At 46.9% G+C, this 16,631-nt stretch overlaps 1 protein-coding gene across 3 annotated transcripts in view; it reads left to right on the top strand.

Annotated features, from left to right (window-relative positions):
• Nucleotides 1-16,631, top strand: part of SPOCK1 (SPARC (osteonectin), cwcv and kazal like domains proteoglycan 1) — a 583,470-nt gene that overhangs the window by 185,092 nt on the left and 381,747 nt on the right. The window contains exon 3 of one of the 3 annotated variants that reach the window (XM_086411694.1): nucleotides 7,882-7,917. The exons of the other annotated variants lie outside the window; for them this stretch is intronic. Coding sequence (XP_086267820.1) covers nucleotides 7,882-7,917 — 36 coding nt within the window. The remainder of the gene's footprint in view (nucleotides 1-7,881; nucleotides 7,918-16,631) is intronic. 3 annotated transcript variants of the gene reach the window in all.

Below are 16,631 nucleotides of genomic sequence, written 5' to 3'. Positions count from 1 at the left end.
ACTGTACAGATCTTGGAAGCTGGCTTCATTTGATGGAGTAAAAAAAGAGAAAATATGCCTATTGTAACTCGGTTTCATTTGCGGATCATGGTTGGTCAATTACCTCTTTTGTCATAAATGCATCACACTGCTGGAAGGAGGTGCCCTTTGTAGTAATGTTTTATCTTTGTGGGTGTCACACTTTTTCCCAGCCCACTGACTCATCAGGTTGGTTTGCTAGATAAAGATATGGTACGTGCTGAACCAAACCTTCACTTCCTGAATGAAACAGGATGTTTTGAAGTTGCTCTTTGGATAAAGACAGTTTGAACTGGTTGCTTTTTGTTCAGTCACACCAGTAAACGCTTTAATTTTGTAAACAGTCCCACCTGACTTTCATAAATCGCCCTCCATTCATTTTTGAAACTTACTCATTCCTGATGAGCTGAAAGCCATGTTGTCCCTAGGATTCTGCACTGCATAGGAGCAGTAGCCCTATAAGTCAGCGATGAATCCTTGGAGTCCCTGAAGGTTGGAGACCATGAGTTCTCTCTGCCCTCATTTTGTGGCCATGAGATGGGAGGGAGGAGGAGGTACTGGATTCTAGCAATTTCACTGTAGGACCAGTAATAGAGGCCCTTTCTGCTTTGATTTTAACTTTTTTTTTTTTTAACAAAGCCTAAAAATTTATCTGGCTGTCGTGGAAGCTGGAGAGGAGACAAGAGGTATAGATTGGTGAGTGGGACTGTCTGTAGGAGCTCAGTATTCAACTCTGCTGGCAGAGCTGCCCCTCTGCCTCAGCCACACAGCCCAGGGAGGAGCAGGTGTGTTGTGCCCAGAGCCCTCAGAAGACAGGTGGGCTGCTTGTTCTGCCCAACTCAGTGACCATTCAAAGCCCTTATCAGTGTGGAAAAAAACATAATCCTCAGAAGGATGCAGAGTGTCCCCCGTCTTCTGTGACAAGGCACTGCAGGGGCTCTGGCCCTTTCATGGATCTTCTCCAAAGGCAGGTGGGTTTGCTCTCTAGTGGGACACAGCAGGCCCACACTCAGCCCAGAAACCGTGTTATTCTAATAGTGAAATGAGAAAAACGACATGTGGTGAGTTCAGCTAATTGATCTGCGGAGTTCTGGTTTCCTGCAATTTAAGACTCCGTCTGGAGCATGAATGAAATATGCAGAGGGCAGAGGAGCTAGAGATGAAGCCTGCAGGGAAAAAAGTCTTTAGAATGGGGCTCAGCGTGTACAGTTCTGAACTCCAGGAATTTGAAAGCAGCGGCAGCTATTCGTGCCTCTGTGGCTGTGGCCAGGTTGTTAGGGGTGAGCGGTGTGAACCCTGGGTCCTGGCTGCGACTGGGAGTCCGCAGAGAGGGGAGTAAGCCTGGGGGCTCCTGGCTTTGCAGGGCTGAAGCTTCACTGTCTGATTTTTTGGAATCTTAATACCAAGCATCAGGAGATGTTCTCATGACATAGCTGAGAGAAGGGACAACTCTAAGTGCTTAGGCATGAAAAACAGGTTGTTTTTTTTGAAAAGAAGAGGATTAGGTCAAGCTTGCTGGGCCCCCAGCGACTCCAGTCTCACCTCTCAGAGCGTGCCCTGCTTTCCAGCCGCCTCCACATAACCCAGGGGGCTTATTAGAAATACAGACTGATTCTAGGCTCCAGCCCTACTGAATCAAAATCTGCATTTTAAGCAGCTCCCCCGGAGATCTAAAGACCCCGTAAAGTCTGACAGGCACTAAGGGAAGGGCAAGCCATTGCCCTCTGGCAGCAAATTTTTATGGAAACCTAGCCTCGCCTCGATGCTAGTTCTGGATGCAGTGAGAGGAGGCAGACTGGTGCCTGGTCTTCGGGAGTTTACTGTCTAGAAGGAGGTGGCAAATAATCAAAAGGAGATAAACTGATCTCATGGGTGTGTTCTGGGAGTCTCAAGCCTTCAAGGCGACAGCAGGGGGGCCACCCTGTGTGCTCTGGTGGCAGGTGTCCTGGTGTGGAGGACTTCTTTTCCTCTGGTGTAGAGCAGAGGGACCCCAGGAAGGGCTAAGCCCCTCCCAACTTCTGATTTCGTATGTACAAAATGCAGGGGAAAAGCAGTGTCAGCGTCACAGGCTAAGATCACTCAGTAAGAGTTCGTTGACTAGCTACGATGTACTGAAACCTCACTTGGTGTAGAGTTGAAGACAAATCACAGCTCACAGCTTCAGGGGGTTGGCCTCTGGAGTGAAGAGGGAATTACTGTCCTGTGGAAACTGAACTGGGCAGGGCCCCTGAGGACTGACATAGAATTCTGTCTGGGAGCATCCTGGAAGGCCTCCTAGTGGAGACAGATGGATTTTTAGTTGAGACGATTCAACTGTTCATGGGCCTAGTTCCAGATCCAGCTTCTGAGAGTCTTTGCTTCTCTCAGAGCTGTGGACGGTCATTGCTGAGCTCTTGCAGGGGGGAGTTGGGCCTGATGCAGTTGCCAGGGGTGAGCAGACAGAGGAGGGATCTGATTTGAGAGAAGCTTCAGGATTTCTTGTGTGGTTGGGTTTGGTGCCTGACAGCAACATACCCAAATGTTCCTGAAGGCAACTCATCTTTGCTGGGTGTTGAGACCAGGCCAGTGCATGTGGATGGACAGATGACTTTCAGAGATGCTGACCTCACTCAGGCTATTTCAAGTGTGAGACAGGCTGGGGTTCTCCTGGGAGCCTTGTTTGTGGAGTGCCTGCTTGGTGCTGTGCTCAGGAGGAGATGGGGTTAGGGGAGTAAAGAGGGAAAACATTAACTGTGACAGGATCTGTATGTATTTTTAAATAAAGTGAAAGTGGCTTAGTCGTGTCCGACTCTTTGTGACCTCAGGGACTATACAGTCCATGGAATTCTCCAGGCCAGAAGACTGGAATGGGTAGCCTTTCCCTTCTCCAGGGGATCTTCCCAGTCCAGGGATCAAACTCAGGTCTCCCACATTGCAGGTGGATTCTTATCCAGCTGAACCACAAAGGAAGCCCAAGACTATTGGAGTGGGTAGCCTATCCCATCTCCAGCAGATCTTCCTGATCCAGGAATTGAATCGGGGATCTCCTGCATTGCAGGTGGATTCTTACCAACTGAGCTACAAGGGAAGCCTAAAAAATAAATAATCAAAGGCTTTTAAGTAAAGTCAGGGTATAAATCAATAGCCAAGGATTCCACCTGGGGAGAAACAATGGACATGTGACAAATTTAAATGCTAACTCTCTTTCATAGAGAATGGGGTGTGTTCTCTGTACCTTTTGTGTGGTATTCCTAATGAATTTTTTAAAATCCCCAAAGCAGCTTTACAGTGAGGCTCAGAAAGGTTGTGAGGGGCCAAGCTGGGATACGAACACAGCTTTGTCCCATGGAAGGTTCTGTCTTCTTCCTGGTGTATCACATGTCAGTTTTCAATCAAGCCCAGAGAAGCTGGTTGGGGTTACTCTAGTGCAAAGATGGGAGTGTTGGTGAGGCTAGATTTTGGAGCTCTTTGAACCGGGGAAGTTAGGAATTTCCCAGTGTTATATGAGGGAATGATGCTTCCTTTATTTACCAGTGAGCAGTGATGGGAGGGGGTCCCTCGCTAAGTGAAGTAAGCCCAGTAGGGGAATGAGGTGGGTGCTGCTTGTTAGGAGCAGAGAGGCCCTTCCAGGCCTCCTGATGGTAGGCTTAGGATCAAAAGAATCAAGCCCCAGGGTGGGGAAGCCTGAGGGGTAGGGCTCCGAGCCTGAAGCCAGACCAAACTGAGAAGATGCGGGGACCAGGAGTCCCCACTGAGAGAGAGGCTGGGTGTCTGCAGTTGGGGGGTGGGGGGGCAGGATCCATCTGAAAGGATAGGCAGCCAGCTCTGCATCTCCGGTGAGGTGCTTCTGTCGTTCTCTTGCTGCTCCCTTCCATGGGAAGCATTTCCAAGTGGTGGTGGGTGTCTTTCTCCCTCCACCCCCACATCTCCCCCGGCTGAGTCTTGCAGTAAACAACTCAAGAGAGCAAGGAGAACCGTTCCTTTCCCTGTCTTGCCCAAACATAGCCCCTCAGTGCAGGGAACTGAGGCACCTGTGGGGGCAGCCAGTAGGGCAGAGTGGGCTGCTGCCAAGGAGTGGACTACAGCTTGGAAGACTCGAACCCTTCTTTCCCAGAGCCTTAGTATGTATGCAGGGTGGCAGTTTGTTCTGGGAGTTCAGAGGAAGGAATGGAGTCAGGTTCCTTTTGAGGGGTTGGAGCTGGGGCCATTGGTGACCATCGCATTGGTTGGGTGGCCCAGACACCCAGCCTTCTCTCCAATTATTCTGGAACCAGTGCTTGCAGCAGGCGAAGCACCGTCTGCAGCGAGATGCGAGGCTGGGCTCTGCCCTTTCTCTCTCCTGCCTCATCCTCCGGCAAAGCCTGCCTCTTGGGTATGGCCACACCTCATCCCTGCTTCCAGCTGGAGGAGGGAGTGTCTTGCAATGCGCTGAGTGGACTTGTTTATTAGGGACTGGTTGATGTGTTACCTCTTCAATTTCAACAAAGCATAATGTTTTATACTTAGTAAAACTCACACATTCCCACTGGGTTCTTAGCAGAGACTCTAATGGTGGGGAGTTTAGGTGCTTTGGGGAGCAGATGGAAGGGACACATTTTGGTTCAGGATTCCTAGGCCCCCTAGGGCTTCCCAAGTGGCTCAGATGGTAAAGAATCTGCCTGCAGTGCGGGAGTCCCAGGTTCGATCCCTAAGTAGGGAAGATTCCCTGGAGAAGGAAATGGCTACCCACTCCCGTATTCTTGCCTGGAGAATCCCATGGACTGAGGAGCCTAATGGACTACAATCCTTGGGGTCACAAAGAGTCGGGCACGACTGAGCGACTAACACCTAGGCCCTGCCCTCTGTGACCCCACGTAGCTGGACCATGTTCCCCTGCTGGTCCAGCCTCTCTCTAATCCAGGATGCTTCAGGGGAGGACATTCACACAGGTTCTCAGGATTGGAACTTAAGCCAGCTGATGGTGGAAACACAGGCCTGGCCCGGCCCAGGAGTCACCATTGTGTGCGTGGCTCCAGTTGTACCCATCGTCTCATAAGTGGGCATTTCCTTTGCAGAGTATTTGCTCCGCAGTGAGGTTCTTCTACCACAGCGGGACCTTCTGTTGGTGGAATATTTATCAGATGGGGATGGTGAAAGAGAGCATGGGGTGGGAGTTTGGAGCTAAGAAAGTGTTTGTTCTCAGATCCTCAAGACTGGAGCCCCAGTGGACCTCTGTGTTGCCTCCTGGCTGCCAGACCAGGGGACTCACTGCTTCTTGACGGGTTCAACTTCCCAACCCAAACCACCCTAGGCTCCCGGTAGCTGTGGGCTCCTGTGCTGGCGCTTCTTGGCGTGATCTACATTACAACTTAGTTTCTGAATTTGGATTAGGAAAAATAATAACAACAATAAACCTTGCACCTTCCTCACTGGTATGGTGACAAAGGGCCCTGAATGTTGATGCCTTGGTTTTCCCAAGGCAGTCAGCAATTTTCTGCTTTATTCTCAAAGCCTCCTGGAGGAAAGACTCATTGCTTGAAGGATGCTACTCTCATTTGAGTGCTTCTTGGATGAAACTGCGGGGATCTGTGATTCTCTGAGGTCACGAGCCAGGTCAGGGCAGAGCTGAGGCCAAACCTGGTGTCTGGAACCTGCAGTGTTCCTTTTCTCATCACCTCTCAACTCTGGCAGAAGGCCGTCCTGAGCCTGGAGGTGGGAACACTCTCAGTGCTGTCTTGCTCTTGGCGATTTAAGGGAGCTGAGTTTGAATATGGAGCCACATCTGAGGGGGTTTCCAGGCAGTTTTTGCAAAGAGATGTGTCTCCAATCCCTTTGAAAAGGAAGTACCCTAAAGAAATGACATATTAATGCAGCGACATGACAAGTGATGAAACAGTTTCCACACTTCCAAATACCTGAGTACCTGCTTCTTCCAGCTTGGATAGAAATGGAAGACTAACCTTTGTCAGACAGTAACACCTAATTAATTCAGATGAGCTGGTAAATGAGGGCGCACACATACCCTGGGATCCTACATAACTGCTCAGATGATGCAGTATAATCCTTAATGACATGGGGAAAAGTTCATGCTTTAGTAAGTATAAAAAGCAGGCTACAAAAGAGTAGGTACAGAATTATCTTATTTTCTTGTAATGTAAAAAAAGTGTAGATGGAAACCGATGTTTCTGTCACATCAGGCCTCAGATATGAATGGTGGCTTTTCCCAGAGTTCACTTTGCAGGTGATGGTTGTTTTTTATTTCTGTATGTTGGTTTTTTTTTAGTATACATGTGATAGTTCTCAAATAAGAGGGAAAAAAAAGCAATAAAAATAGTGTGTCTATAAAGATTAGGCTTGAGAAAAGAAGGGAGTTGATACTTGGAACTTAAAAGTTTGTTGGACAAATGACTTATATTTACCGATGAAAAAGCTGAGTGTCAGCAAAGGGGGAGTAACCTCATCTGTTCTACAGGCTTGTTGAAATTATCAAATGAGAATGTCTCTGAAGAATCTAAGACATTCATATTATTTAATATTTTCCAGGTGCTTTTAATAGATAGGATCAAAAGCCAGTCATTAGCATGGAGCTCAGGAATAGACATCGATTTGGCCTATCTTCTTTTTCCAACCCCTCCCCAAATAATCCAAGTGTTAGTCACGCAGTCGTGTCTGACTCTTTCGGACCCTGTGGACTGTAGCCCACCAGGCTCCTCTGTCCATGGACTTCTCCAGGCAAGAATTCTGGGATAGGTAGCCATTTCCTTCTCTAGGGGATCTTCCCGACCCTGAGATTGATCCTGGGTCTCTCACAATGCAGGCAGATTCTTTACCATTGGAGCCACCAGGGAAGCCCAAATAATCTAAGGCAGTGTCTAATACATAGTAAGTGCATAGAAAAGAGTCAGCCATCATTTTCTGAAATCAGGGTTTTACTTCTGATTACGGTAAAACCGTGATGTTCTGCAGCAAGTGGGAAAAAGAAATGACCTTGAATTTGTGCCTTTGGATTCGTTATGTTTGTTAAACCAACACCAGAAGCTCTGTTATGGCCTGAGAGATTAGTATCCACTTTGAAACATATGCTGTTTAAAAGGAAAACAGCAGAAGTTTCTGGACCAGCCTGTAGGAGATTTGTTCTTGAATGAGCAGGGGGCTTGCCCCGAGGCCTGTCCTCTCAAGGAATGCCTCTGGGAACAGAGTGGTCCTTCTGTTATCTTCTGTTGTTCAGTTACTAAGTCTCATCTGATTCTTTGAGACCCATGGATGGCAGTGAGCCAGGCTCCTCTGTCCTTCACTATAACCTGGAGTGTGCTCAAACTCGTGTCCATTGAGTTGGTGGTGCCATCCAACCATCTCGTCCTCTGTCGTCCCCTTCTCCTCCTGCCCTCTGTCTTTCCCAGCATCAGGGTCGTTTCCATTGAGTCAACTCTTCACATCAGGTGGCCAAAGTATTGGAGCTTCAGCATCAGTCCTTTTAATGAATATTCAGAGTTGATTTCCTTTAGGACTGACTGGTTGGATCTCCTTGCGGTCCCTTGTACTAATAAGTGCCAAATTGATTTTAACACCATGTCTTACCTGCATCTGGGGGAGGCAGCCCTTTCTCATGTTCAGCCTCATAGCCTCTCATTTCCTGGTTGCTTTTGCAGTATTTCATGGACATTATTCAGTAGAAAATAGCCAGTAATGTTTGTTAAATTATTAATTCGTTAATAAACCCATTAAACTCTTGCTGCTTTGCAGTGATTCATGATGGGGGCTCCTCCTCCACTGGCTCTGTCATTCCCAGGCATGGATTCCCCTGCCATGGAGTGGAGCAGGGTAGGGCTGGGGGAGATGCTGATGAATTGTTGCATGACAGAGCTTTACAGTAGATATTTTGTGCAAATTCTTCTTTTATCACAGGAAGAAAGCTCCACGGAGGAGGCCACCTCATCAAATGTATGTTACTGTTTTGATGATTAATGATTCCCGTGTGTTGATCCACCCTATTTTCTTCAAAACAATTATTTCAACTGTAGTCTCCCCTGGGGAATTGCTTCTTATAGTTAATAAATCAGTCGACAATATAAAATTCTTAAGTGAAAATGACACTGGTGTGATTCCACCTGGGTGCCGTTAAAAAATTACGCCGTGGTATTTATAATTGCAGCGAGGTTGGCTTTTTTCATGAGTTGAAAAAAAAAAAAAAGACTTAGTGTCAGCCACTTAAATGGAAGGGATGGAGGCTAATATTTGTAGACCCCTCTTGTGCTAGGAGCTATGAAGCACTTGGTAAACATTTTCTTCTTTAATCCTTATAAGAATTGTTTTAAGGAAGTTAGTATTATCTCCCTGTAGAGAAGTGACACAGAGAGGGTCAGTCACTTGCTTGAGGCACACGGCTACAAGTGGCACACAGCCTGAATTTGAACCAAGGGCCCTGTATCCAGTTAGGTTTTTGTGCCTCTGGGGTTATTGTGCCAAGAGGCAGGCATTTTCATATGAGGGTTCCTTGATGACAAGATGAACGACTTCTCTGTGTACAGGGGACATTGAATAACAGCTGTTTGCAGAGTGCCTGCACTGTGTTGGCCCCATTAGTGACAGCTGGACCTGCGAATGGTAGGGGAGCCCAGTGTCCGACTCCCTACTGTGGGACAGCTTTAACACCATGTGCTTTACCTGAGTTTTCTTATTCAATCTGTGTGATAATCCTTTGTGATAACTGTCTTGAGGACACACATATTTGAAGTGGCAGAACCAGGATTTGGACTCAGAAGGGAATGGCAACCCACTCCAGTATTCTTACCTGGAGAATCCAATGGTCAGAGGAGCCTGTAGGCTACAGTCCATGGAGTCTCAAAGAGTTGGACACGACTGAGCGACTAACACTGGAGCTTCTTATGAACAGATAATTACGGTTCGTGGGAATCATGCCATAACATGGTCAACACAAGGAGAAGATCAGTGTATTTAGCAAACACGTATGGTGTGTCTTTTGCTTGTGCCAGGAATAAAGGGAGCAAGTATACTTGGGAAAAGTAATAGCATTGGCTGAGAAGGGTGGGGAAGGCTTCTGGAGAAGGAGCTATCTGATTTGTTTTGTTGGAGGGAGCTGGAGGAGAAGTGGCTGATGAGGTCAGAGTCCTCAAGACAAGTCTGGGGCCACCAGGAGAAGACCACAGAGTGGGTACATGGTCCCTGTTATCTGAGGAGGAATTCTGATAACTCTCTGCCACCCTTTCTCATGGCTCACACCATCCTCCTGTGGGTTCCTTGCTTCCCCTCCTCCTGCCAGGAACATGGTTGGAAAGCCATCTCCATGAGGAGTCTGACTGAGGCCCAGAAGACAGACAGATGGCAGTGGGATAGATGATCCTTCACTTCTCCCTGAAGATCAGTCTCCTTTTAGGTGATATTTTTCCCCCACAATAGAATTGCACCCCCCACCTTTTGGCGTTCCAATAGAAAAGTAATTCCTACTTATTACAAAAGAATCGGACTCGCCAGAGAAATACAAGGAAGTTAAAAAACCATCATCTCACCACCTGGAGATAACCGTAATCAAAATTTCACGTATATTTAGGTTTTTTAAATGCATTTTTCCAGTGATTAAGTGAACTTGCCTCTCACTGTTTTTCCCAAAGTATAATACTATTTCATAATCATCTTCTTTTTCTCTTAACCTTAGAGTCACTAAGTCATCTTTATATGTCTATACATTCAGGTATATGTATCATTGTTTCTGCTGAGTGCTCCCTTGAATGGATGTGTAATGGATTCTTCTGAAGATGGTGTATCAGTCAGGGTCCAGATAGGAAAAAAGGAATCACATATGGTATTCTCAGTGGAGAAAACCAAATATAGAATGTTGATTACATGGGAGCTGAAAGCGTTGAGAAGAGCAGAAAGTTGTTCCACTCCTGGGCTAGGAGACACGTGGGAGGAGGTGGCAGAGCCAGAGGTCAGCAGCCAGGACCGTGGCGAGGGTGGCCCTGCCTGAGCTGGGACCACAGCAGGTTGGGTCGTGGCAGAGACAGAGTGACTGTTGTGATGTCACTGGGAGCAGGGGAAGATGGGGGGAAACACCTCAGCTTCTCCCATTCCCTGCCCTCCAGCATCCCACCTGTACCTCTCGTTGGACAAATAGCCTTGCTGCAATAGAGGTCAGAGGAGTGGAGGAATGTCTGCCCGGGATACAGAGCAGAGGAAGAGCAAGGAATTGTTCTGAGATCAAACGGGCCAGTGACTGGCATGGATGGGAATTGGGCAACTTGGTCCAAAGGCTTTTTTTATGAGTCTGAAAAAACTTGGTAGAGTCAATCGAGTGCTGTCTTTTTAGCACTTTTGTATGCCCCGCACTGGCAGAAGTCCAGCTGGGAATACGAAGAACTCTAGGCCATTACCCTGCTCAGTAGCAAAGTTGAGCAGGGGGCGTAATAAGAATTGCTAACAGCTGATGCTTTGTTGAGCATTTACTAACCACCAGGCACTGTGCTCAGCACTTTACGTATATTATCATTTTAATCTTCGTGGCTCGTAGAACAGCATTCCATTTCTTCTTAACACTGATCTCATTCTATCATTACGTAAATGCAGACCTTGCCTAGTGCAGGATGTGTTCCTGGAGAAGAACGTGATCACTGAGTCAGCACTAGGCAAGGCCGCCGTACGCAAGGCCTGTGGCGCTGTGTTCTAGGCTTCAGCCGCCTGCCGTCACCCCTCAGGTCAGGCTCCCCAGGGTCGTGCCAGGTGCCCATCTGCTCTTACTCCGCTCCCCATTCCTGGCAGCTGTGGGCTGGTCCGCCCAGGCTGCAGTGGCTGTTATGACGCCTCCCTTAGTGTCCAGTCCTGAAGGGTCTGCTCCTCTTCGCTCCTTGTTTTTTGTCGCTTTCCTCCGGCAGCATTGCATTTTAGTGCCATATGCCAGACTCTTCCTTTGCTACATATCTTTCCCCAACCATTATGGGTGTCACCCACAAGGAATAAAAATTGAACACAAACTCTGTGATGGTGGAAAAAGAGGCCCCAGCAGAGGAAACACACTGCAAAGTAGAATCAACTCAGGATCGTGTGGTGGGGCATGTGCTGGCTGAGAGGCTTAGCTGTCCAGTGAGCTGTTCATGTTTCCTCCTGCCTGGAGTGTGAGAAGCTCTTGGAGAAATAAAAAAAAAAACAGATGCATATTAAAATTGTACTGATGTGTCTGGTGTGTATGTATGCTTGGGGTTGTTAGGGAAAGATTTCAGGGGCAGGGGTTAAGCAGATGGACATTAACAAACGCCTGCGTCCCTCCTTTCTCTGTGCCTCATGATAAGGACCACACCTTTGTGTCTGTGATTGCTTGTGATTTTATGTCTCATGGCTAGTGCACTGCTTTGGAAAAGCAGCAAATACACACACACACACTTGGGTCTGAATGTATAAATTGCCATATATACTATCCCCATCTTATAGCAAAAAAAAAAAAAAAAAATGAGTCTTGCTTATCAAAGCAGTTGGGTAAACATCCACTGAGCGATAGAGTTGGATACAAGCAGGGGGTCTGTTTTGACCCCTGAGTGGTCCTGCTCGAGGATCTGTGTGTGCACAGTGCGTTCTGAGACCACTGGATTTTCCAAAGAGAAACAAAATGCAGAGATCCACAGTAGTGGCAGCCTGGGGCAGATCCAGGTTTTGTGGGGTCTGACATTTATATGGGGGGTCCTCTTTAGGAAAAATAGCACAGAATTATATATATGTACAAATTTAAGAATAAAATGATTTGTTGTTTAGGCTGAGAAAATAAATCATCACAAATTTACAAATTCTAGAAAGCCTAGATGACCTAGCCCAGAAAATAGCAGATTTATATTGTCAGTTAACTGCCTGACACGCCTCTATAATAAATTTTCCCTGCATGTTTTTTTTTGCATGCCCTTTAGTTGTCTCTTTTTATGACATTAATTTTGTAATATTTTCTACAGAGAGATTAGAAGGATAATTCAGGCTTTCCTCTGGCATGGCTGGTGAAATTTGTTTTTTATTTTTGATGATTGGATGTGCCAAGCACACGACTTCTCCTGCAGATCTCTTCAGCCCACTGTTCATCATGTTGTACCCCTGAAGCACAGGGCTTCTAATTAATTTGATGTCATGTGACTCCCGCCAAGAAAAAGAGGAATTAAACTTGAGCATCATAATTGTGTGTGTCATATTATCCAGGCTCCCTTCTGCTGGGAGAGAGCTTCCATTTTGAATAGACCTTAACAAGCTCTGTCGTATGCATCTGATTTCTTACTGGAGGACTGTGCCATCCTGGGTTCTGTCTCTGTAAGTTTCAGACCTTGTTTCTTCTCCACTCACATACTTCTGGTAGGACCTGTTCCTATATGGGTGTGACTTCCGACCCTGTTCTTGTGTGTCACCATGACAGGGGGTGAATGGCGTCATTCCTATAAACCATTCCTATACTGTGATGGCTAGTGATAATTTTGCCTTTCCATAGAAGTGCCCACAAACTACACAATCCATACCACTGAATTTTCCCTGCATGTATTTCCACCCAGTTCTTCTTGGCTGGATTCTGGTGGTAACTGGAACCAGGTGGGGTGTGACAGTGATGTGGAAGGAGACAGGGATCTTAACTGATGGTTAAAACATTATACTTTGGCACATCTTGTGCAAAATATGTATCCATGTGAGCACATTTGCTAGGCCCTTCTCAAGGTCTTGGAAGGAGTCGGTGCTAGGAGGGGCCGAGTCTTATTGTCTTCACTGCGTGCCTGCCTTTAGCCAGGGGGGAACTCTGGGTCCCTGGGGCTGCCTTGACTGTAAAGGTTTCCGTGGAGGAACTTGATGTGATCTGGGATGAAGGTGATGGGACTGGGAGCGGCCTCAGGGGAGGAGCCATGTTTTATAGCAAAGGTCATAATTAGGGAGTCAGTAAGGAGTGCAGACAGTGAGGTGGAGTGAAATAGATGTTGGGAACTGCCAGCCTGAAGTCTGCATGATGCTGATCAGTGTCTCTGGAGCTGCCGACCTTCACTAAGTACTTCCTGTGTCCAGGTTCTATACTAGAGCCCACTCAGCCCCATCTCAGAGAGTCCCTCAGTCCAATTGTGGCCTCCAGAGAGCTGTGGTGAGGTTCCAAACTCTGGTATCTATGAGTGCCCTGATTTAGAAAAGGGCCTTTGCAGACACAATCAAGTTAAGGTGAGGTGATTAGAGTGGACTCAGTCCACTGGTGTCCTCATAAGAAGACAGACTCACACGAGGGAGAAGCTGTGTGATGACAGAGGCAGAGGATAAAGCGCCGTACCTGGGAGCTAAGGAGTGCCAGGGACTGTTGGCAACCACCAGGAGAAGCAAGGAAGGATCCTCCCCGCAGGTTTCAGGGGCAGTGCAGCCCTGCCAGCACCTCGACTTTGGATTTCTATTATTTCTCTTGTTTTTAAACCCCCCACTTTGTGATGCTGTGTTACAGCAACCCTGTAAAGCGATGCAGTCCCCATCGACCATATGAGGAAAACAAAACCGTAGGCCCCACTGGCAGCTGGGGAATCTGAGGCACAGAAAGGTGAAGTCAGTGTCGGGGGGCACACAGTTGGTCACAGTGTCATCTGGTCAGCTATCTCCCCTCTGCTCTGGGAGAGGCTGTCCTGTGGGTATTCCTGCAATGAGTGGATTGCCGACCCAGAAAAGGGAGTGGATTTTGCTCCTCTTCAGACCAGGACTTGCTGCCCACTCCACCATCAGGATGGGAGCTGCTCCCTGGTCAGCCCTCCTGGCTCCCAGTGGCACAGACCCCACCACAGTGCCTCTTTCGCGGGGGAGGAGGGGATTCAACTTCCTGCCACTGCAAAAATCCTATTCCTGACTGTTTCATATATTCTGCAGTTTCTGTCCCCAGCCCTGCACAGCTTCACTTGTATCTCCTCACTGGACACGCTTGAAACTGCAGAACTTGGCAAATCAGGTGCCTTCCTTTTGAGAGCCCCTGGAAGGCGAGGGAGGCCAGAGTGTTGGGAAGCCTGGGAGGAAGTGTGCTGCAACGGAGCTTGTGGACAACTGTTAACAAGGGTTTATAGGCAAACCTGCTGTGTGTCAGGGCCCACGTGGGGGCAGAGGCAAATACAACATTGTTCCTCTCCTGCTTTCGGTGTTATGTGTGCATTCATGCCATAGAACACCAAAATCTATTTTCCTGTGGGTGAGATATTTCAATAACCTTTTATTATTAATATCAGCAATGCTGTCTTTCCAGTTTTCAGTTGGTAAAGACTTTTTAATGTTTCACCATTTATTTATTTTTGTTCTCCTTATTTGAGGCTTGTTTGCTGATTCAGTATTTTCAACCACATGTGTTTAGTGAGCATCTACCTTGTACCAGCCCTGTACCTGTTCAAAGTGATGAAAATAAGGTGCTGAAAGTGACTGTAACTCTCCTAGTCTTAAAACCTCCGTTTTTATTCACCGAGATGGAGTGACAGGGTGGGAAAGGAGATGTACTGTTGAGTTTCTTAACCCTGAATCTTGAACTTCTAATGACTGTGAACATTCATGGGCACTTTCGAGTGTGTTCCAAACCCCTGAAATTATCTGTAATGTATATGTGTGGATATATGCTTTTTAGAGAGAGAACTTATCATTTAAATAGACTTTCAATGGGATCTAAAGCAAATTTAAAGGAACCCCAAGGTTAACTCCTTTTGTAAAAACGAGTCTTCTACAGTATGCATGCCTTCCCACAATTTACTTGTTCAAAACGGTTTAAAATCTAACTTGACTTTTGTCTTTGCCTTTACATTCTGATTCTAAAAAGTCTGTGAAGGAGGGCTAGCCTGAATTTCTGTTGGTCTGTTTATAGGTCCTGCAGTATTATTCAGTAGTAAGTTCAGATCATTTATGAGATGCCTGTTCAAGAGCCAATTCCATTTTATAACAGTTGGAAGCATATTGTTTTAGAAACGTCACGACCCTCGGCCTTACAGGTCGCCTGGACTTGCTTGTGGATGTCAGTCACTGTACTCATAGCCCTTGCCATCCTCCCAGCACTTAAATTATTCACCTGTGACTCTGAAACAGTACTCTTTAGGGAAAATTTGTGAACCTGGACCTGTCAAGATATACATTTGAAATCATACTGATTTCTTTCGTTGTCTAGATTGTCTCTACTTATATACAGGAGGTTGTGTAAGCATAGAGTTGTCTTGCCAATGTACATTTAGTAGATCATGTGATTCTTTGTCCTTCTATGCCTTGAGTCCTTGCCTAAAATGAGAACACACTTAAAACAATGATGAAACGTTTAATAAGTGTATTTGCTGATAGGGCTCCTAATGGTCTGAACCAGACTTCATACCCAGCAAAAGGAGATGAGGAGATAATGCATTTTATTGCTATAGAACAGACCAGGGGAACTGATGGTGGAGGAAGGAGGCCGTTCATGTGGGGCTTTCCCTGTTTGTCAAGGAGCTCTGGGGTTGGCAGAGAATAACTGCCTGGAAGCCTGCCTAGTATGCCCTCTTGTGGTGGCCCCAGGTACACATAGTAGGATTGTCAGGAATGCTTCTTAATTGGTAAATTGCTTTTCTAGGCAAGAATACTGGAGTGGGTTGCCATGCCCTGCTCCAGGGGATCTTCCCAACCCAGGGATCAAACCAGGTCTCCTGCATTGCAGGTGGATTCTTTACTGTGTGAGCCACCAGGGAAGCCCAAATTGCTTTGAGTAATAGCAGTTACTAACTGATCAGTGATAGCCGTGGGCAGCTTTAGGGATCTGGTCTCTGATCAGGCATCCAACAGCAGATACTGATAGTGTGAATAGAATATAACCATCGTCCTTTGCTAGGGAGGGAGTGAATTCTGGTGTAGACCCTGGACACCCCTGGTAGGGTTTGCAAGGCAATGAGTCAGAGGAGGCTAGGATAAAGAGACCCAGGGAAACTGGGAGTTTCCCGAGGATATGTCTATTTCTTTCCTGTTTGGCCAAGGATGAGCCTTTTCCTTTATCGAGACCTCGTTGTAGTCTTAGACCAGAGTCCTAAAGAAGTCTCCTCTCTTTGAGGAGCAAATCCATTGGTTTAGGTGTGCTAGAAGTAACTAGAAGAGGATCAACCCTTCAAAGAAAAGAACTGCACTTGGTAAAACTTTTCTGTGGCTTTTTGCTTGCAGTTCCCTGGTAGTCACTGTAGCATGGGTAGTCAGAGGTCAAGCAGAAAGCTGTGTTGCTACTGAGTTGAGGAGTTGGAGGATGGAGTTCAGAGCTTCCAGAACAGCTGGAAAGCGAGGGAAGATATTTAAGAAAGGAGGGAACTGCAGGAGGAGGAGGAGGAGCACGAACATCATTGTAAACTTTGCCCAAATCATTGATGCCTGAGCTCATGTGGATGGGGGAGACACCAAGGTTCCCAACAAGAGCAGCAGCTTAAAAGTTGAGGAAACTGAGACGTTTAGCTGCTACCCACTGCAGGGAAACTGAATTTGGAGTTTGAGTCTAGCCACATTCACTGCCTGCCAGAACAAAAACATAAATATGTTTTTAAAAAGATAAAATAATTTACTCCCTCTGCAGTGTCTCCTACACAATATCCACTATGCTGTGCTGTGTTATGTTGCTTCAGTCATGTCCGACTCTCTGCCATGTGAGAGGGGGAGAGAGAGCCCACCAGGCTCCTCTGTCCATGGGATTT

The sequence above is a fragment of the Bos grunniens genome, chromosome 7 (assembly GCF_055505025.1).
Source record: "Bos grunniens cultivar Pamir isolate PY7600 chromosome 7, Bosgru_T2T1.0, whole genome shotgun sequence".
NCBI classification, from domain to species: Eukaryota; Metazoa; Chordata; class Mammalia; order Artiodactyla; family Bovidae; genus Bos; species Bos grunniens.
Note: the sequence above shows the minus strand (reverse complement) of the source record. Positions and strands in the feature narration are given on the sequence as shown.